General features: G+C 37.0%; 1 protein-coding gene across 1 annotated transcript in view; it reads right to left on the bottom strand.

Annotated features, from left to right (window-relative positions):
• The window catches only part of LOC124775337 (sodium-independent sulfate anion transporter-like), a 102896-nt gene extending 87857 nt beyond the window's left edge, over nucleotides 1-15039 (bottom strand). Inside the window, exons 1-5 of the mRNA XM_047250169.1 lie at nucleotides 14854-15039; nucleotides 9592-9787; nucleotides 5319-5539; nucleotides 3846-4023; nucleotides 3544-3720 (exon numbers count right to left, since the gene is read on the bottom strand). Coding sequence (XP_047106125.1) covers nucleotides 3544-3720; nucleotides 3846-4023; nucleotides 5319-5539; nucleotides 9592-9787; nucleotides 14854-15039 — 958 coding nt within the window. The remainder of the gene's footprint in view (nucleotides 1-3543; nucleotides 3721-3845; nucleotides 4024-5318; nucleotides 5540-9591; nucleotides 9788-14853) is intronic.
• Between the last annotated feature and the right edge of the window lie 7976 nt (nucleotides 15040-23015).

Below are 23015 nucleotides of genomic sequence, written 5' to 3'. Positions count from 1 at the left end.
TAAAATGGGTAGCTCCACATATGGACACTGGACTTGAAGTTCAATAACAAATAACCTTCCCCAGATGGTGTTGGTGAAGCTACATCTATATCTACTCTTTCCTGCCTTCTGCTTTTCTCTTCTTAAGTTATACCATAAATTTATAATTTCCTACTTCCAAATTCATGTACTTTACTTTTAAAAATAAGTGTAATTGCTGTAAGTAAGTAAAAGATAACAGCAAAGTGAAGACCTCAAAATTCCATGCAGTGCCACCTCCAAGTGGTGCTGATTGGGCAACGGTGCCCGTGGCCTCAACTGCATAGCACAATTATTTTAACTGAATCAACTCTGAGTTCTTGGTGAAACATTATAAAGTGTTTTTTTGCCACATTTCACAAATTTTACTACAAAATCTAGGTTTTGGGTTATCAGCCCATTATCATCTTTGGAATCAGTAATGTTAACCTAGGTTGTGTAGTAACCATAATAAAATTTGTGAAACAAGGCAATAAGCAGTATTTGTGTAGATAATGCATAGCACAATTTTGCTGCATGCTGGTGGCCATGGTTACTGTCTAAGAGATCTGTATGGAACACTATGGCCTGCATATAGCTATAAAATGGCAGGCCCCAGTAGTCATAATGCAGCTTGAAAAAAAAAAATCCTGAATCTATAAGGAAAATGCAGGATGGTTGCTTTTAAATGGTCATGGCCAATTTTCTTTGTTCTATATGACTGTATGCTTCATATCTAATGCTAAAAGCACAGAATTTTCACAGTTTAAGTCTGTGCCTGGACAATGAGATTAACATTTTCAATAGTTTCCATGAATCAATTGAGGCAAGTGCCAGGATGGTTCCTTTGAAAAGGATGTGGGCAGTCTCCTTCACCATCCTCACCCTACTGGGTCATATGTGCAATATTTAATAAAGTCATTTTGAAATTACAGTAATAGCTCACACAACAAACCCTGTTAACGTAAAGATATTTAAATGTCAAACACAGAACAGTAGTTATTCCTACAACTCAAGTATATTAAAGTGTTAATTTTTTAATAGAGCTAGAGGAGAGGAGAAAATGTTTTTCTTGGGATGCTATACCTTCTTTGGTGGGCATTGCAAGCATCAAAGAGCTATTTAACTCATATAACTGAATACCAGTAATCATGTATATAAACTCATGAATGATGATTGTAAAAGACAAATGAGATTACACTCCAAAGTTGTTGGTTGCCTTTCCAAAGAAGAATGTAGGATGAATAAATGGGAATTAATGAGAAAAAATTATCTTACGGCATAATAGGCAGATATACTTTTGTGATTAATGGAGTGTGATTGATTTACTGGAAAAACACTTTAATAATTTTTTTCAATCATCAGGTTTTGCTTTATCTTTTTTCTTTTGCATCTTTTCATCTTCTATAAGCTTTTTCTTCAGTTGGTCTCCATTGCTGTCCATCTTCAGTGCTACTTACAGCCTTAACTCTCCATTTTTTTAACTTACTGCTCACCTTGTCTCTAACTTCTAACTTATTATATACATATGAATATAATAGAGGGAAACATTCCATGTGAGAAAAATATATCTAAAAACAAAGATGATGTGACTTACCAAATGAAAGTGCTGGCAGATCGATAGACACACAAACAAACACAAACATACATACAAAATTCAAGCTTTCGCAACCAACGGTTGCTTCATCAGTAAAGAGGGAAGGAGAGGGAAAGATGGAAGGATGTGGGTTTTAAGGGAGAGCGTAAGGAGTCATTCTAATCCCGGGAGCGGAAAGACTTACCTTAGGGGGAAAAAAGGACAGGTATACACTCACACACACACACACACACACACACACACATATCCATCCGCACATACACAGACACAAGCAGACATTTATATACATATTATGTACATATTTACTATTTGGTCAAAATCTTCAGAAACCAGTCCTGTCATTTGAAAGATACCAGTCATGTAACAAACAGCACACAGAAACTTGTTTCTATGTTATAGTGTTGATTTCTGCTATGACTTTTCCTCAAGTTCTGATTCTTTGGAGGTGATGAGGGGTATTACCATGTTTTGGACAAATAGATATAACACACAGATGACTATTTTATCTTAAATACAACAATAAAAGAATAGATTGCTACTCATCATACAGAGGAAACACTGAGTAGTACACAGGCACAACAAAATGATTGCTCTATTTTAAGTTTTTGGCCAAAAGGCCTTCTTCTAAAGTAGAAAATACAAACACATTAATGCATAAAGAACACACACACACACACACACACACACACACACACACACACACACACACACACACACACACACACACGACCACTGCCTCTGGCCACTGATGCCAGACTGCCATAGCAGGTCAACCTCAGTGGCCAGAGATAGTTGTCGTGTGTGTGTGAGTTGTGTTTATGTGAATGTGCGTGCATTTTACACTTTAGAAAAATGCCTTTTGGCCAAAAGCTTAAATGTATAGCAGTCTTTTTGTTGTACCAGACTTCAACTCAGTACATAGTTGTCGTGTGTGTGTGAGTTGTGTTTATGTGAATGTGCGTGCATTTTACACTTTAGAAAAATGCCTTTTGGCCAAAAGCTTAAATGTATAGCAGTCTTTTTGTTGTACCAGACTTCAACTCAGTACATCCTCTATATGGTAAGCAGAAATGTATCCTTCTCATAATACTGTCATTATTGCATCTTGGATTTTCCATTGTTTGATTTTTATTGTATCCTGAAGGCATTACATGATTTTCGGGTTCAGGTTGGGGTTTGAAATGGGTTATCCAACAAGACAGCCTAATTTTTCTCAACCCCTCAAGCAGATGGTTCTTGCATTGTAGTGTGTAACATTATTGCATTGATACAGAAAACTGGTACTGAACAAAAATAATGGTCCATTCCCAAACAAAGAAGAAGAGTCTCAGACAATAAAACAACAGCCACCAAATTTTGGTGTTACCAAAACACAATGCAGTAAATGTCTTCCACAATATATCTCACTGATAAACACAGAAATGTCTGACAGCCACTTAAGTCTATGATTTATGTTTGAGCTTAGTGCTTCCCTAACATTTACACCTTACAGTATCATGAACAAGGCATTGGATTCATGTACATTATATACAGTCTCCCTGACAGAACTCTGTATTGATTCATTCTGACAGAAAAACAAAATGCAGTGTTGATGCATAGTGTGTGAACTTGGATGCAGAGCCTGCTGTTTGAGAGTAAGCTCAACGGACTGGCTAGAGCTTTCTAACCACATTATACATTACCCATTGGTGACATGTCATTGTGGATGATCCTCTTACTCTGACATGCTGCATCTCTCCTGAGAAAGAATACTACCTCAGACTCTTCCTTCTTTTGTTAGATGAAGGAACCTAATGTGCTGCATGTTAGTGATACAGTTGCTTCTGTGTATGTCTGTTGTCACAACTTAAGCAAAAGCTTTTTCTGTCATGATGTAAATAGAAAGCCTTTCAGTAAAGCCAAAGAAAAGGGTGAAATGAAATAATATTGTGTAAAAAACCTGAACTTACAGAATGCCTTGCAGACAGCAATATTTTCCAATAGTGCTACAAGAGGTACAATAAAAATTCCAGATCCAAGGTGTAAACACATATCACCAAATGAATATGTAACTGTGGAATTTCCTGTTTCTAATGTAACAGTAAATGGCGGTAACTGGAAAGCTGGAAGTCCAGGAGGAATGGGACCTAAAGAAAAAGGATATTCACATATTAGTCAACATCACATACAGGTATTACTAATGCACTAGGATTGAATACTAACTTTTTTATTTCACAAAGTTTCTAAATGATAAATGAATTTAAAAACAAACCTATTAAGTTAAGAGGTGAATCCCCTGAGAGTGATAGCTGATGTCCTATGATGCCACATATAACCACTAGGATAGCATTGCGAGAAGTCCCAGTAAGCCAGATAGCTTTGTTTAGAATCCTGTGGGTGGTCGTCTTCTCTTCATCATCTTTCGGTCCTATTTTAAAATTTGCCAATACCTGTAACAGTCAAATTTGTCTATGAATGATGATTGCTGTAAAACACTAAAAATAAGAATCTAAGAGTTCAAACTACCAACAAGAATTCCCAAAGTTGAAACTGCTTCAATTATTAGAACAGTATTCTTTTTTCAAACAAGAACAACTTGAAAGTGAACTGTGTAACATAAACGCTGATAAGAAAAACACTTATCTCAAGGAATCCTCTTAAAGTACATTGTCATCAGTGATTTAAACTCTGTTTATGAAGAAACTTTGAAGTTCCTTGCGTTTGGTTTTGACCCTACCAGCAACTACAGCAAGCAGTGAATGAAGCATGAGTGCTCTTAAACGAGTGAAGAATTATTCATTATGCCATGACAAGTTGAAAATGCACATCGAGTGAAGAATTATTTAAGGAATTCAATGTCCAACATCCAGCTGTCATTTTTGAGCACGTTAGCCATAGAAAAGACACTACCTGGAGAGCTATCCAGTGATCAGATCTTTGTAGACCACGTTATAGGCTTATTCGTGGAAAGAAAAGACAGGCGCATTGCACTTGTGTACAAGAAAATATAAGTGCTTCTTCTCCTGCTGCTGGGGTTCTAAAAATTTGTCATCGTTTCTTGAACGAGTTAGTTATTATTATTATTATTATTATTATTATTATTATTATTATTATTATTATTAGTGGTGGTGGTGGTAGTGGTAGTGGTAGTAGTAGTAGTAGTGGTAGTAGCTGTTGTTGTTTTATTTGATGCATTTTGTTTAATTTGTTTAAATTATTGTTTATTGTACTATTTTGTCTCCCTATAATAACTGCAGAGTCTCCCCAACCTTGACAACCATGCTACGCCACTGCATCTTAGTAACTCTACAAAGAATTTTGGGATGATATATCACACTTTTTTATTACTGGGCTTTCTGATGTATGTCTCTATGGAAGTCAATTCTGTGTCTAGTTTCATAGTCATGGTAATCATTGCTCATAGCAAAGAAATGGGGGATGGGATTTCAAAAGGCACATATTTTCATAGACATATACTTATGGAAGAGTCATAACTTTCATTTCTTTGAATATTTTCCTAATGGACACCCTAGGTGCAACCTCTTTCATAGTTCTTATTGCTCATTTTTTAATAATAAAGAAATGTTTTGCTAGACTTGAAAACCACCAAATAAGACATTACATAGCAGCAGACTATTTCATCGAGAACCAAAACTGAATCAATTAAAATGATAAACATCTGGACTTTGCCAATTGCAGAATCACACTACAGTTCTTGTTGTCAAATCACAAGGTAACAACTCACCCTCATCAATAGCAGCACCACAATGCAGACAAAACCCAAAACACTATCATAGAGTTTTGTGTTATGCATGTTCTTGAAAAGACTTCCCCATACTTCAATGAAAGTACTGCCCTCTGCTGTGATTCCCAACAAATCCTTCATCTGTGATGTTACAATCATGAGAGCAGCTGCTGATGTGAAACCTGATGACACTGGTCCAGATATGAAGTCAATAATGAAACCTGCAAAAACAAGATGAAAGAATGTTTTAATCCACTGCTGATCAAGAATTCTGTTTTTGTATCTGGGATGCATGAATATTATATATTTACTATAATATTATATATATATTATATATATTATATTTTGTAGTAAGATATCTTTGTAAACAGTGCATCTCATCTGCCTATGAGTGAATAAAAATGTAATTCTGCATGGCATTGTTCACTGGGATATCCCCTTGGGGTTCAGCCACCTAATTCTGAAAAGCTTTCTTTTCAAGCTAACTGGAAACTTTTCTCAGCAAAATGTATAATGAGTTCAAGCTCTTTCCAGTTGGTAGGAATCAATTTGTTATTAAAGTCTACCCAGTCATCTTGGTCTATGATTGAGGACAGGCACAGAGGAGTATGTTACTGGTAGCATGATCTCCATGTTTTCTAAACTTGTGTTGTGACTGCATGCCAGTTTCAAATCCCCATCTGTTCAGATTAGATCAAACAAGAGCAAGAACGTGTTCGTATCTGGCATTAAGTCCCAATAATGAAATTTTATCTGAAATATTTATTTTATTTTTATGTTAACATACTTACTGTTACTAGATGATGAGAAAGGAACATACATTGTAGCCTGAGAGACAGACAGAATATTTTTTGGTAGCTCATGTGATTCATGCATGTTTCACATGCACATTTCCAAGCACACGTATAACACAAGAAATAATCTAAAACATGAAGTTGCATTACATAAAAAAACTGAGGCTTCAATAAAATGTAAATAAATGAATGAAAACTTAAAAAGTGGTCTACATCACACAAAACCGATCGATGTTACACAAATTCTGTGTAGTCATGTAGTGAGCTTGTTCAGAGAAAATGGTTACTTCATTAGAATGACAACTGGTGAAGGTATAATAGACAGGCAAACACAAACTGGGTCGCTTTTGAATAAAGTTTCAAACTATAGGGGTCTGTTACAGGTTATGAATGCTGATGTTCATGTTCAGTGTAAAATTTTTTGTCTGGCATGCCAAGAGAACCCATTTACAAAATGTGGTGTGCTGCAGAGGTTAAATCTGCCACAGTTCAATGTCAAATGTCTCACCTTTAATCAGTCTCTGCTGAACACAATGGTTGATTTAGAAGTTCCTCCTATGAGACTTCAGTAAACACAGGATATTTTAAATATTAATAATAGTTCTTGTGTGTGGCCATTTGCAAGGCATTTGCTACCTCAAGTGAGGCCTACAATTTTCTCACTCACTGTGATGCTCTTTGTAAGAGATGCACGTAGTTTTATCTCTGTTGCTAAGGAAGCTTTTTCTATGACTGGTGGCTGTTACAGTCTCAAATTTGAAGAAGAGGGGACATCACTGGTACATGCAGTTGACAAACACTAATAAACTGAATGTTACATGCTTCTAGGCATTAAATTAAAATTCAATCTATCTCTAAGACATCACTCATTTATACAAAGACAAAAAATCAGATATGGTCTTACATCACAACCTGTCACATCCTTCCTATATTATAAGTAGAACATAAAGCAGGAAACATTGCAGGAACACCTGTCACAGATTTTCAATCCAATGTAATGAAACACTGCACTTTTGGACAGTTTAAAATGAAGTTTGCAGCATTACTACTTGTGCGTTTTCAGCTACCTACTGAGAGACCGCAGGGAGAAATTTGATGAAATTCCCATGTCACTGTTGTAGTACAGTTTGTTACAGAAGAATACATGTAATACAACACCTTTAAGATGAAGATCATTGATTAATGTAACAGAGGTTAGGAGTAATTTTAACCTGAAAAGTATTGTTAAATAGTTGAATTTTGATACCATTAAGGATTTGTAAATTGTTTAGACTTCAATTTTGAATGTGAGTGTTACACTTTTGGAGAGAATGGGGTATGAGACAATCAAAACATTTACAAACTGAGCTTTTTTCATGTAGTTTTTCGCTTAGTGCATCATATATAGATCAAGAGCAGTTTCTTTATTGCAAATGGTATCACCCATTACAAAGAATGTGTGTGCAAGCCATGGTTCAAATTTTCAAAACATTATCTGCTAAACAAACAGATCTGTTTGCAGGGTTGGCACATTAGGAAGCTTTATTCCAAGTGTCTTTCCTGCTCACTATTAAGGTTGTGTTTTTTTGCAGAAAATATAGATGGGTAGCCATTTTTCCCAAAGATGTGCAGGATTCCTTTCCAAGTTGCACGGTGTTAAATGAGGCAGTGGAGCTTATCTGTTCTACACTTTGTTCATCAGTATGAAAGACATAGCATGTTCAGCTGTAAAATGTAACATAACAATCAGATTAATAACAGAAAACTTAAGGTTCAATAACTACAAATTTTGAGCTTTGTAATGTTGCCCACAACTACACAATGTGGAGCTGCAAACAGTACCAGGTCAGAACAAGTCCTGAGCAATAACAGGTGCAGTTTCACAAAGAATACTAGCCCTGAATTTACAGCAAAATACTTGGAACTTATATGTGATGTAATCCATCAGCTACACCATGTGTGTGATAAATAATTACTCAAGTTATTTCAAGCATGATTGGTTTCACATTTCTTGTCTCATTTATTTATTTATTTATTTATTTAGCATCCGTGTCATCATACAAATGATATTGGACTTGTCATACATAGAAATTAACAATATAGAATATACAAAATGAAATTGTCTGCAATTGGATCTGTCATACACAGAAATTAAAATGTAGAATGTACAAAATGAAATTGTCTATAATAAATGACAGCAAACTTACAGTTTCTTTCCACATAAATGGTTTATAGTAATTTGCATCTCAGTAACAATATGTAAGTTGTACTATAAATGGTAAAGTATAATAAAAGCTGAAACAAACAAAGATAGAAAATTTTGGAGGTTAGTTTGTAATGTCATATGCTTGGTCTTCAAGATATTCGTTTATTGAGTAGCAACATTTATCAATTAAAAATTTTCTAAGTTCCAATTTTAAAGTTGTATTGTCCTTTAAATCTCTCTAGGGTTTATTACACATCTCCTGTTTGAATTGTTTCACCAGCAACACTTTATTGCACTACCCTCATTGAGCTTCTCACAGTGCAAGTTATCATACTTTAATGTGAATGGGGGGGGGGGGGGGGATATATCATTTGGATGAATCATAAAAACGTTGTTTACTTTTAATTATTTCATTCCCCTTTACATTTTTCATAGTTTGCTTACAATACATGGACATAATATGCATCAAAATAACTGTTGGAGACTTCTGTCCATTACCTAATATATGTTTTCTGAATTTATCTTGCACTTTTAGTTCTTACGATGAAATATGCCTTAAATACAGGAAAGTGTTTTTAAATGTGACACAAACATAAACATTAGGCAATGTTACAAGTCAGTCTGTTGCTACAATCTTTATTTGGCATTCACATTCATTGGTTTTGCCTACTCTCAACCAAATTATCACCTTTCAATGTAACTTAGACCTCTAGTGATACTACAAACCAGTCTGTCATTGCAGCCAATTTCAGGGTTAAAATATCTCATTTTACCATTCATAGGTACAATATTAAAAAAATAGGCAATGTAACTTATATGATGTATTCTACTAAAGAACGTATTTTTTACTTTTCAATCCAATCTCATGTCAGTGTACATTAACTTTAGTTTGCTAGGCAAACCACTAGCCTCTTTTTGATCATCAGGAATAATCACATTCAAAAGAATTAGAGAATTCCATATATTCTCAGTAACATGTGGGTTTGATGCTTCCAGTGACAGGAATCAGAGATATATAAAGCTCAGCATAGTAATTTATGCTAAACCAAATAAATAAATTTACAGTATGACTTAAAACATCCAATAGAACAAAATAAATAGCATCAGCATGGGTTTCCAGGCAGTAAAACAATATAGAAAGTAGTCATATATAAATGTTTGAATGTTCATACTTCATAATATTTTGAACATTAACCTTCATGACACATAACTGTAAATTCTGTCTTAATCTAATCATTGATGCATTTACATTGAAATGAAACATCAAAAGAAAAAATGAAGCAGATTTGCTTACCGAGACCCAGGATCCCCATAATGACCTGGATGACTCCGGTGAGGAAGCAAAGAAGCACGGCATGTTCAGGACCCATGCCACGAACTGACTGAAATGTTAGCAGAGAGATGACAGCAGAAGGGCCCATGGGTACATCCTTGCAACTGCCAAAAACCATGTACAGGATGCAGCCCATGAAAGAGCCATACAATCCATACTGGAACACACAAAAAGATGGTGGCTTCTCTGCAAGTGCATGTTATTGTGGAGTACAGTGTCCTGATTGATTTCCGATAAGGATTTAAAAAGAAATAACTGTCAAATGGGAATAATTTGCTACAAGGGGGATGCATGTGGCTTCATCTTTAACCAAAAAATATACAATAGCCTCTTGTATACATCATGGTAGGCTCACAACAGATAAAATATACCTTGGTCTTGCCATATTGCAGAGAGAAAATAAGTGATTCAGTTTAAAGTGATACTTTTAGTCTACTGTAACTTGAAATTTATAGACATAAAATGAAATCTGCTGGTGGCATTCTCAGCAAAGAGGTGTAGTAATTCCACTGTAATATCTTCCTGAAAACTGAAACATGTGCAAAATTTCATTTTGTTTCAGCTGCAAATTGCTCCTAGGTAACAGGAAGCTTATTGTAGAGAACAAGTCACAACTTTTTGTGAAATAATGACTACATTATTTTCATATATAACAAAGTGAACCAATGTGTTCCCTTTGTGATGTCAACAGGTCAATTAAATTCACCTAGATGTCAATAATTAGCCTTTTTTTAACAGAATTTATATTGTACAGTTAGTATTGTATACTATGAGTTAATTTTGTAAGGGAATGAAGGCTACAGTTGTAAAATTTTGTTATGTTGCCTTTCTACAAATATAATACAATTTTATAAAATAATGTTGTAACATGAACTGTCTATACTGCGTCTTGTTCTCTACACCCAGGAGGGTGCTTTAACGACATGAGTGAATTTTCTCATATTGAGAACTGTGAAGGAGTTGTCTATGTCTTACTTGGGGGAAAAACTTTCAGTAGCGAGGATTGCAGAAATTAGTCTGTATTGTTGACAAATGGTTTCAACAGGTGTAACTGTAATTTTATGGTCTTTAAAAATTTTTTTTTTCATTTGTGTTCATTTGAGAACTTGTACCTCATACCATGTTATCATTATGGTGGGTAAAATACAGTACATTATACAGGATGTCCATAAAGTCCCTTTACAACTTCAAAATTTTATTACAATAGCAGTTGTTGAAATATTTTAACAAAATTTCTGTGATTGTAATCACTGTTTACTAAAGTTTTTATGTATACTAAAATTTTGTGTTTAAGATACTCTGTTGATGGAAGGAACCGAATCTCTACAAAATGGCAACTCCTCAAGAGAAGGCACAATGTGTGCCCTGGTTTAATGAGACAAAATCGGATGTTCAGACTCAATGAAACTTCAGAACGAAGTTATGAAGCGATCCACCATCATGCCCTTCAATCCATGCATGGCACAAAAAATTTATGGAGACAGGGACTGTGTTGGATAAAGGGAGGAGCAGGTGACCAAGAACATCCAAGGAAAACATCGATTGTGTTTTAAACGTCTTCACTCGTTCACCTACGAAGTCCATCTGCACTACTGCCAGAAAGTTGCAACTACCACATTCAGCTGTGCATAAGGTCCTCCACAAGAACTTATGGTTGTACACTTACAGAGTGCAACTGTTACAGACACTTGAGCCAAACGACAAGCCAAAATGGACAGAATTTGCACTCAACATGATGGAACACCTTTTAGAGGATGAAGCATTTGTCAGATAAGCTTGTTTCAGTGACGAGGCAACTTTTCATGTTTTTGGGACATTAAACAGACACACTGTGAGACTCTGGGGATCTGAACACCCCCATGTGACTAGGGAGCTTCACTGGGATAGCCCAAAAGTGCATGTGCGGTGTGGAATCATGTGCAACCGAATAATTGATCGATTTTTCTTCAATGAGTCAACAATTACTGCAGATGTTTACCTCAATCTTCTGACCAATTATGTAGCACCGCAATTGATTGGCTTATAATCAACTATCATTTTCCAGCAAGATGGTGCACCAACACATTGGGGACTGCATGTTCATTGGTTCTTCAATGAAACATTTCCAGGCAGATGGATTAGGAGGGATGGGCCAATTCATAGCCACCACGTTCACCAGATATCATTCCCTTTGACTTTTTTATATGGGGATATGTAAAAGATATCATGTATCAGACACAGATGTGGGACATTCCTGACTTGAAGCAAAGGATTCATAATGCCATTGCCACCATTGATGATGCTATGCTACAGCGAACTTGGCAAGAGATTGAGTACCATCTAGAAGTGCTTCATGCAACTAAATGTTCTCATATTGAGGTGTATTAAACACTGTCAAAATTTTTTATAAATACTAATTACAATAAAAGATATGTTGTTATAATATTTCAATAACTGCTGTTGTAATAAAATTTTGAAGTTGTAAAGGGACTTTATGGACGCCCTGTACATAGGTTTGTCAAAAATAAAACCATTCTACCTCTGACTTTATGATTTGGGTAAGATGGATTGATGGAATATGTAACATGTCGTACAAAAACCTTTGTGAGTGCTACATATGTGAACATTCCCATGTGCACAAGGTAGTTTTTAACTGTAAATGGTTTTATTTTTGACAAACCTACATATAACATACTGTATTTTATCCTCCATAATGATGACATGACACGAAGTATGAACTCACAATGGAACACATTTTCTAACAAAAATTTTTTGAAGATGACAGTTACAACTGTCAGAACCAGTTGTTAACAATAAAGACTTATTTTGATGACTTGTTCATCATTGTATTTAGTTTGAACAAATCATGTGTGTTACTTCTTTAAAACACCTTGGATTATAATTATAGATGAGCAGTACTTTCTTTTATCATTCATAAACAATTTTAACTTAAATATTTGGCAACAACAGAAGTCACATTTCAAACATAAAATTTTAAAAAAATGTGTACTCTAATTTGGATCATTGTATAATTTCATTGCAAACATGTATTCGTATTTGTGCGTAGGCTTTATATGGAACTCTGCATTTCAATTTGTTACTACTGTGATCCTATCTGGTGGCTGACTGTAATATCTATGATGTTTGGTTGGTTGGTTCCTTTGAGAGAGGGAACCAAACAGTGAGGTCTCTGGCCCCATCAGATTATGGAAGGAAACTGGCCATACCTTTTCAAAGGAACCATCCTGGCACGTGCGGAAAGTGATTTAGGAAAGTCATGGAGAACTTAAATGAGGATGGCCAGACACAGGTCTGAACCATCACCCATCCAAATGTGAGTCCAGTGTGTTAACCACTGCACCACCTCACTCGGTCTCTGCTATGTTTACTATCCAGTGTCAGTGCGTATGTGGCTTTTAAGTGAGCATGAGCATGTATATTCAGTGCACAGTATATGGTATTTTATATAATGATTGTTTTACCTTTGACATACAAATATACTATGCCATGCATGTTCTTGGATTGTTTATTTATTATGTGTTACAAATCATTGTTCACATGGATGAGCTGCTTTGAAGTGTAGTGAATATGGTACGTTATGAATCCATATTATGTTAAAAATGTCATGTAGATATCTCACACCCAGTTTTTGTATTTACTGAGTCTGCCAAAACCGGTAATCTGAATATATGCTCTACTAAAGTGATCATGGGATTTTGAAATGGATACTTTTATTTTCATAAGGGTCTGTGGAAAATATCTTCCAGCTGCTGTACCAGCAGTTCAGACAGTATATGAAATGGCAGATAGCACATACCAGTATGACTCATGGTTTGAAATCATTCCCTCATCCAGGGAAATTAAGTTTACGTCACAGATCCAATGCAGTCATGGTGCATGGAACAACTTCTGTTTCAATGTGTAAGGATAGTTTATAAGAAAGACTTGAAAAACTTGACTGCAAGTCTAACTACATGGACGGGCAGGTAGGAATGTACATAATTAAATTGACGTACCTGACAGTTTTTCAATTTTTGTAGCTCAAAATAGCTAACAGGGAACTTCTGGAAACAGATGTTTCTTTGATGTTCCTTGCAACTCTCCACAACTATTTTAATAGTCTGACTTGCATGAGACATGTGGTACACATCCACATTAAGAGAACTGGATTGTCTTTTACATTACAAAGAAAACTTCCTATTTTTGTTGATGGGAGCGAAAAACTCTAGCTACCTTGTTTCCATAGGAGACTACCGAACTTTTTAGAGATTGGGTATATAAACAATTCTTAGCACCTCGTGTTGTTTATCATTCAAAACATCTTCCTCAGGTTTCATTTATTTTGCCTGCTACACTCATTCAGTTTGTTGATCTGAGCACCCAGAACACTATTTGTAGGTGTTATAATCCTTTATCAAGGCTGTAGTTATCTGAAAGCATTTGAGCTCTATGGGCCAGATACTTTTACTTTGAACTTCTTTGCAATACATGGCCCAAGGCATGGATACATGTTTTCTATGTATGTATTGAGATGCAGGGAATTCTCTAATTGGAACTTTGTCTGAATCTCAGCTTGTCCACTTTATGGGTATATACTGACTCGAAGATAAAACACATGCTGACATTATCATGTCTTGTGGAAATTAAAGTACTAATTCTTAAAAAACTTTCTTTGTAGTAATTATTTAATTTATTAACTAACTTCTAAAGTAAATATCATTTTCATCAATAATATTGGTTCTAGCTGCAACATATTATTGTAGTAATATTTAGGAGATTGAATTCGCATTCAATTTGTCTCTTTGTAACTCAAATAACAAATACCCATTGCTACTGCTAACCATATCCTCCTTCTCATGCTAACAGTGCCCTGCTGCTCATTTTTGTCTCACAGCCCCTTGAGAAATGAAAATCCCACCTCTTCCCCCCCCCCCCCCCCCCCCTCCACACACACACACACACACACACATACCTCCCCCCTACCATCCCTCTTCTCCATTTCTCACCCCATGGGATACTAGAGCTGAGGTTGAGTTGAAATCTACTGTGTCAAAGTGTCACACTTTGATCAGACAGAATTTACATAGTTTGTGCACAAGTGTGGCAACAGTAGGAGGAAAGGGGACGATGGAGGGAAGACAGGCTGGTTTGTATGGAGGGGGTGGGGGAGGATGTAGTAATGTATACATAGAGGAAAGCAGCCAGGAAAATGTGTAGATGAAACAGCTCTGATGGCAGTAGCACCTGAGCTGGAAGACCAACGATGCTGGCGTAGGCGAGCGACTGGGGAATGACAGTGAGTCCAACGGTGATGCCGGCCACCAAATCCCCCACAGCATCCTCTGTAGAGTAGTGTGGCAGCCATGACAGCACGGGCAGCCTCTTGAGCAGTGTCTTCTGTGAGAATGCCCTCTTCAGCCAAATGTGCATCCTCTGGTGCAGGGACTTTTCTGAACAGAGTGAAGCCACTGTACAGTCAAAATGATTACCATGGTAACTGCTGCCATTAAGTGACAAGTGGCAACAGTCTTTATGGAACTGTTTATAGGCACAAAATGTCCAAGATATACCATGTACGTAAAATATATAGAGGAAGCATTGTAATATATAGTGACTACACCTTTTGCTGAAAGCAAGTCACTGATCATTATAAGTACCCATTCTACTGAATAAAGCATTATGATTTTTCAGAATGCAGTTCACATAAAAATACAGGATTCCTAAGTATTGTACATGATTAAAGTAATCATGTTCCCAAATTAAACTCCAGCTAATTTCATAGCACCAAATCCTTTATGGACAGGACAACATTCTTACAGATAACAAATTATTACAGTTAGTGGTGAGTCACCTGTGAAATGTTTTCTATACAAATGCACACACCAATACATCTAAATGTACACACTATGTGTAAATATTTTTTTATTGAGACCAATCTTAGATTTTACGAAATATTTCTCTTTGATCTAAGGAAAATGACAGAAATGTTAATCTTGTCTCGAATATTCCAAATGGATAAGCCCCTTGTCCTACTTGTAGTTGGTATTTGACTAAAAAGAAATTTATAAGGCACATACTGAAACTGTAAACCCTCATTGAAATATCACCCTTTAGACACTTCTTTGGAGATTTCTGGGATTGTCTTGGAAAGTACTGAGACTACGTACAACACATGTGTCCCCATACATAAGTAGGCAGGGAATATACTGTGCACAAAAACTGCCAACTTGGTGAGTCATCTTCAATTCAGTTATTCTCATTTGATTCACAAAGCATCACATACTGATCGATCTATGGTAATAAATTCATCAACCTCCAAGTCTTCATTCAGTCCAATCCGGTGGGGATCGCAAACACTGAAGCAATACTCCAGAAAGGGTCAGACTCAAGTTCTATATGCAGTCTCCTTTATACAGGGTGGTCCATTGATTGTGACTGGGTCAAATATCTCACAAAATAAGCATCAAATGAAAAAAACTACAAAGAAAGAAACTTGTCTAGCTTGATGGGGGAAATCAAATGGCACTAAGGTTGGCCTGCTAGATGGTGCTGCCATAGGTCAAACGGATATCAACTGCATTTTTTTTAAAAATAGGACCCCCCCTTTTTTTATTACATATTCGTGTAGTACGTAAAGAAATATGAATGTTTTAGTTGGGCCACTTTTTTCGTTTCGTGATAGATGTCACTGTAATAGTCACAAACATATAGCTCACAATTTTAGATGAACAGTTGGTAACAGGTAGGTTTTTAAAATTAAAATAGGGAATGTAGGTACGTTTGAACATTTTATTTCGGTTGTTCCAATGCGATACATGTACCTCTGTGAACTTATCATTTCTGAGAATGCATGCTGTTACAGTGTGATTACCTGTAAATACCACATTAATGCAATAAATGCTTAAAATGATGTCCATCACCCTCAATGCATTTGGCAATACGTGTAGCGACATTCTTCTCAACAGGGAGTAGTTCGCCTTCCGTAATGTTCGCACACGCATTGACAATGTGCTGACACATGTTGTCAGGCATTGTCAGTGAATCAAGATAGCAAATATCCTTTCTTTACGTACTACACAAATATGTAATAAAACATGAGGGTTCCTATTTAAAAAAACGCAATTGATATCCATTTGACCTATGGCAGTGCCATCTAGCGGGCCAACCATAGCACCATCTGGTTTCCCCCTTCAAGCTAGATGAGTTTTGTTCTTTGTAGTTCTTTCATTTGCTGCTTATTTCATGAGATATGTGGCCCAGTCACTATCAATGGACCACCCTGTAGATGAACTACAGTTTCCTAAAATTCTCCCAATAAACTGAAGTTGACCATTTGCCTTCCCTACATGCTTGTCCCACTTCATATCACTTAGCCACATTACAACCAGATGTCCGACCCTGGTAGCTGAGTGGTCAGCGCAACAGAATGTCAATCCTAAGGGCCTGGGTTTGATTCCCGGCTGGGTCAGAGATTTTCTCTGGTCAGGGCTGAGTGTTTGTGTCATCCTCATCATTTCATCATCATTCATGAACGTGGTGAGACTGGACTGTGTAAAGATTGGGACTTTGTATAGGTGCTGATAACTGTGTAGTGGAGTGCCCCACAAACCAAACATTAATCATCATGCCAACTAGAAGTTTTGCATAAGTCATCTTGTTATACTCCTACAGTCACTCAGTGATGACACCATTCTGTACACCATAGCCTCATCAGCAAACAGCTGCACACTACTGGTCACCCCATCTGACACATCATTTATGCATATATAGAATAGCTCCTGATGATACCCCTGTCTCTGGTGAACACATGGCATCGAAGACAATGTAGTGTGTTCCATTACATAAAAAGTCTTTGAGCCACTCACATATCTGTACACCTATTCCATATGCACCTACATTCATTAACAGGTTGCTGCGGGGCATTGTATCAAACACTTAGAAATTTAGGTAGCAAGCTGAGTTTCACATGAACATCGCTTTCTAAATCTGTACTAATTGGTAGACAGAAGTATTTATGGCTAAAGAAAATTTATTATATTCAAACTTATCGCTGATAATGTATGTGTATTTTTCCCAGTAGTTACCAGCTACCATTATTGAATGCTCGAGGGTATTTCTGCACTATCAGACTTAGGCTACTTTTCAATATTCTATGACTGGTGTGTCAGATTCTGGTGGTCAGTGGAAATACATGGTTCTTAATATAACTCCACTGACCATGTTATTCTTATCCTCAGTGGTTCACAACTGGATTCAATTTGGTGCTTACTAGACCTAATGCTTCTGCTTGCCTAATAAAAACCCCTACTTGTGGATGTCTAACCTATTTTTGGAATATATATTTGACATGTTGTCAAAAAAATCTCAGATTCCTTCTTTGGGTTTCAACCCATTCTCAGTTTGTAGTAAGATGTTAGGGTAACAGTTTTCTACGAGAGACGTGAGTTCTGGTGTCTTGCTGGAATTCTCCAGCAGAACATCAAATTTGGATTTGTATCCAGTCTGCTGAAATAATTGGTTTATTTGGTGCTAGTTTTCTGCTGAGAGTCTTGCTTAATGTATTCCTGATAATATTACGGACGGCACCAAAAATTGTTGTTCATTCCATCCTTTCAAAGAATCATCCCACCTGTATTCCTTCTTGTGTTGAGGGCTTGTAATAGACATATTCCAAACTTAATAAAATGCCTTTTCCTGATTGCACAGTTATGCTCATGCATGTCTTTATACAGAAATAACAAAAGGGAAATGCCTTTTCTTTGTTCTAAGAAGGGTCACTTCAGTTTATTTATTGAGAGATTATGGGATTTATAGTGAGATGGACAAGTTCTTAACATGACAGTCATGGAGATTTGATTCCTGTCATGCACATAAGATTTCTTAGATAAGATGATCTTCATAAACTTACCAGATTACTAGTGGACTGGGTTACAACATTTCCTGTACAACTTCAGGCTAAGTGCAAGGCTTAACATGTCAGCTGTCAATTGAGGCGCTACCAGTTTAAAAATAGGCAGTTACAGTGCAGTATTATGACTCACATGTCAGCACATTGGTTGCTAGATGTGAGAGTTCACTTACTTTGAATCCTTCAACAATACATTACTTCCACTGTTGTACAGTTTAGTGTTGTGTTAGACGTCATCCCTCCGGATCCTATAATTAATTTTATTATACATCTATTGACTCAAATACATTGAACTCCTTAGAGAAAATAGGTGAAATTTAATCTGTTGTTCAGTTGTGATTTGTAGAAAATTGTATTCATACAATGTGAAGTATTCCAAGAAAAGTTTTATGCTGTTTGTCAAGTAGTTAAATGGAAGCAAGTGTTACATCACTAGATTTTTCTCTCAGAACCATGCCAAAAACCCTCATAATGGTCCAATCAAGGAACTGGGCTGTTTAGGTGAGGTGTTAGAGTCTGCTGGCATATTCAATGAACCACACTTCTGCAAAGACCGGCCTTTATCAGGGAACAAAATCTGTACCCTGGGACTTATTTGATAACTTACACTGTACTTTCTTCTGAAGAAGCTAGATGCTGCGACACATATTCTGGTCCCTAACTAACTATCTGGATTTATGTTCATCACAGATGATTCCATCAGGAAAGCCACAGCAGCTTTGTTCACTCATTATTGTCCAGTGTTAGACTGTATTCTTTGTCTAGTGGTTTCAGTGCCTTTTTTGGTCAATTCAGGTTTGGTGTACCACATTCAAATTAGCCACCAGCATAAGAAACAGTGTCCTAAACAACCAAGACTTGAGATAAGTGTCTTGCCCTGCCAATGACAATTGGTTTCAAACACGATATGAATTGCTGCTGTTACTTAATGCAGGTCTATCTCAAGCAGATTCTGAACAAACATTATGAAGGGAAAGGCGTGTAACTGATATTTGACCTTGCACAGTGCCATTGCACATAAAGCTCCACGTCTTTGATGGTCAAACAACAGAGATATTGCACAGCACCTGATTGGAGCCTTGTGGTGCAGATCAAGGAATCATGATCATAAATCAGTAGCTAAGGTAGAATATTCAAAATTTCTAGGTGTATGCATTGATGAGGGGTTGAACTGGAAAAATCACACTGAGGATCTGCTGAAATGTTTGAGTTCAGCTACTTATGCTATTAGGGTTATTGCAAATTTTGGCAATATACATCTGAGTAAATTAGCTTACCATGCCTATTCACAGTCTCTGTTTTCATGTGGCATCATATTCTGGGGTAATTCATCATTGAGTAAAAGAGTGTTCATTGCACAATAGCGTGTAATCAGTATAATTGCTGGAGCTCATCCAAGATCATCCTGCAGACACCTATTTAAAGAGCTAGAAATCTTCACTGTAGCCTCACAATATGTATATTCACTTATGAAATTTGTTATTAACAATCCGAACGAATTCAAAAGTAATAGCAGTGTACACGGCTACAACACTAGGAGAAAGGATAATCTTCACTACTCAAGGTTAAATCTAACTTTGGCTCAGAAGCGGGTAAATTATGCTGCCACAAATGTCTTTGGTCACTTACCTAATAGCATCAAAAGTCTGACAGATAGCCATATAGCATTTAAAAGGAAATTAAAAGAATTTCTTAACGGCAACTCCTTCTACTCATTAGATGAATTTTTGGATATAGTAAGTGGGTAATTTCCCAATCTCCACAAAAAAAAAAAAAAAAAAAAAAAAAAGAGTGTCATGTAATATTTTGTCTATTGTAATATCTTGTATAGGCACCTTTTATTCATCTGACACGTTCCACATCATTACGAAGTGTCGTATTCATGATCTATGGAACAAGTACTAATCTAATCTTATCTAAACGATTGCCGCTCTTTTCGATTGATGCAAGCCATCACACAATAAGGCATTTAATGAGTATTGTATGAAGGGTGTAATTCGGACCAAAGACAGTGTTGTGATGTTTTAATGGTGTTTCTCTGCCATGACTTTGGCCTACTTTTTGGGTTGCTGTGGACATGAGATTGGATTTTTATTTCTCGGTTACAAAATGTAGCTGTTTCTTCAGAATTTCATGATTAGTGTGCTGTGGACACTCCCATCATCCAAGATGATAACAGCCATATTCACATGTCTGTCCATATGTGTTCAGTGCTAATTGTAGTTCAACTGGCTGGATAGTTCACAAGACCCTAATCTTACCGAAAATGTTTGGAACTACTTGAAGTCTAGCGATCAACATCTCTGCAACAGTAGTAGATCTGTGGGACGTAATCATCACAGAATCGTACAGTGCTAAGCATTTGTCATAGATGTACAAGCATCGTTTAATAAGTAATGCAATACATTTTCTTTCTGAAAGGAGACTGGTTTTATTCAGAGTTCCAATATACCATATTAGTACCCATTCTTACTGGTACAAAACATGAGGTTTCGACACAATTACCATTCAATGCAGTGGCATAATGCCAGCTTCTGGTAGAGCCTGTATCTCGCATGATACTATTCTACTGGTCAAAGTCTCAGCCAATGACTTGCAGGTTCAATATCCTCCCCATCATACATGTAATGCTTCCCACAGAGTTTATCTTCCATTGGGCCAAACAGCTGGAAGTTATAAGAATCAAATTCTGAGCTATAGGGTGGATGAGAAGAACAGTTCAATAAAGCTTTGTAACCTCCTCTCGGGTGTGCTGACTTACATGAGGTGTGGTGTTGTCATGGAGAATGAGAATTTCATTTACATTTTTGTGGCGATGAGCAAGTCGAGGATGTTTCTTCAGATACTGAGGGTAGCACAGTGCACTTCAGAGTTAATTGTTGCACCTAGAGGGAGTAAATCAAACAGAATAACTGCTTCAGAGTCTCACAAGACCGCTACCATGACTTTACTGGCTGAGGGTGTAGCTTTGGACTTTTTCTTTGGAGTAAAGGTGGTGTGGCACCACTCCATGGACTGCCATTTCATTTCTGATTCGAAGTGATTAACCTATGCTTCATCTCCTGTCTTGACATTCAACAAAAAGCTGTCATAAACACTCTACTATTGTGCAAGCATTTTGGCACAGATGGCCATTTGTTGCTGTTTATGGTCTTCTGTTTGGTGGTGAGGAACCTAGTGGGCACACACCTTTGAGTACCCCAGATGGGAGCCAATTGTGTCAGCACCACCAACAAAGATGTCCAGTTGTGCAGTGAGGTGTTTGATTGTGATCTATCAATCACCTCGAATGACAGTGCCTGTAATTTCCAACATTGCGGGAGTCGCAGCAGTATACGGTCAGCTGGCACATGGTAGGCTAGACAGATTCGCTTGATCTTGCGACGATGACAAATGCCTCGCCCAATGACTCATCATACTTTTGTTCAGTGCTAGGTCTCCGTAGACATTCTGCAAACGCCTATGAATATTTGAGGTGCCCTGGTTTTCTGCCAGAAGAAACTCAATGACAGTTATCGGCTTGCAATGCACCTCCATTACAGGTGCCATTTTGGAGGCTATGTGTAGTGCTGCCACCTATCGGAACATCATGAAACCATTCAGGTCGAAATATTCCATGATGTACCTCAACAAATTCTGTATTTTTTCTACCGAGATTAGCCGAGAAAGGAAATGAGTTGCATTACATATAGAATGCCCCTCACACAGTGACTGGATTGGGCTGGATTTGGCGTTACTGAAGATATTGTTGACTCTCTCCCTCATCGATTTGAGGCCATTAACAAGACTAGAGATAGTGTTGCAGGGTGACTGATTTTTGTCCCTTGTGCTTAGCTATGCCATTAGGGGCTGGAAACGGATCTCCAGTCCATTGCACAGCAAGAATATCAGTGTGAAAAGAAGATGGTCACCCAATTCTTAACGAAAAGTGAGTATCTGATCTCAGTTCTTTAGATCCCCAAGGAATAGTTACTTCTAGCAACTGTATGATACGCCGTTCGTGACAAATTCGTAAATGTTGGACTTCGAAATTCTCTTATTCAAAGGTAAGCGACCTTATTTTGCCTCGCAAAGTTGACTACCTGCAACAAGAACATATGCACCTTCTGCCAGGTATAGTGCTCCATAAGTCCTAAGACTGAAGAGAACAATCAAGGCTAGCATTGCTCCTTCGAAGATGAGGCTGGTGAACCCTAAGTTAACTGAATTTCTCAACAGGGGTGAACTGATTCTTTCTGCTGGTGGTTTCAAAGAATGAAAAAGTGCATGTTTGTGGGAACAGTTGCTAACTGACGAGTAAATTCATTCCAATTGACACAGCTAAAGCTTTTCTGCATATGCTTCATGCCTGCTATGATTTTTTAAAAACGTATTGTGCATTTTTATTTCCAAATAATTATTTTCTTTAAATTTACAACACACAACTACGCTCCAATTTACTGCCGAGATCTTTAGACTATAGGGTGACCCAAAAGTCCGTTAGCAATTGAAAACGCAG

This window comes from Schistocerca piceifrons, chromosome 2, assembly GCF_021461385.2.
Source record: "Schistocerca piceifrons isolate TAMUIC-IGC-003096 chromosome 2, iqSchPice1.1, whole genome shotgun sequence".
Taxonomy (NCBI): Eukaryota; Metazoa; Arthropoda; class Insecta; order Orthoptera; family Acrididae; genus Schistocerca; species Schistocerca piceifrons.
This window is presented reverse-complemented; position numbering and strand designations above follow the sequence as displayed.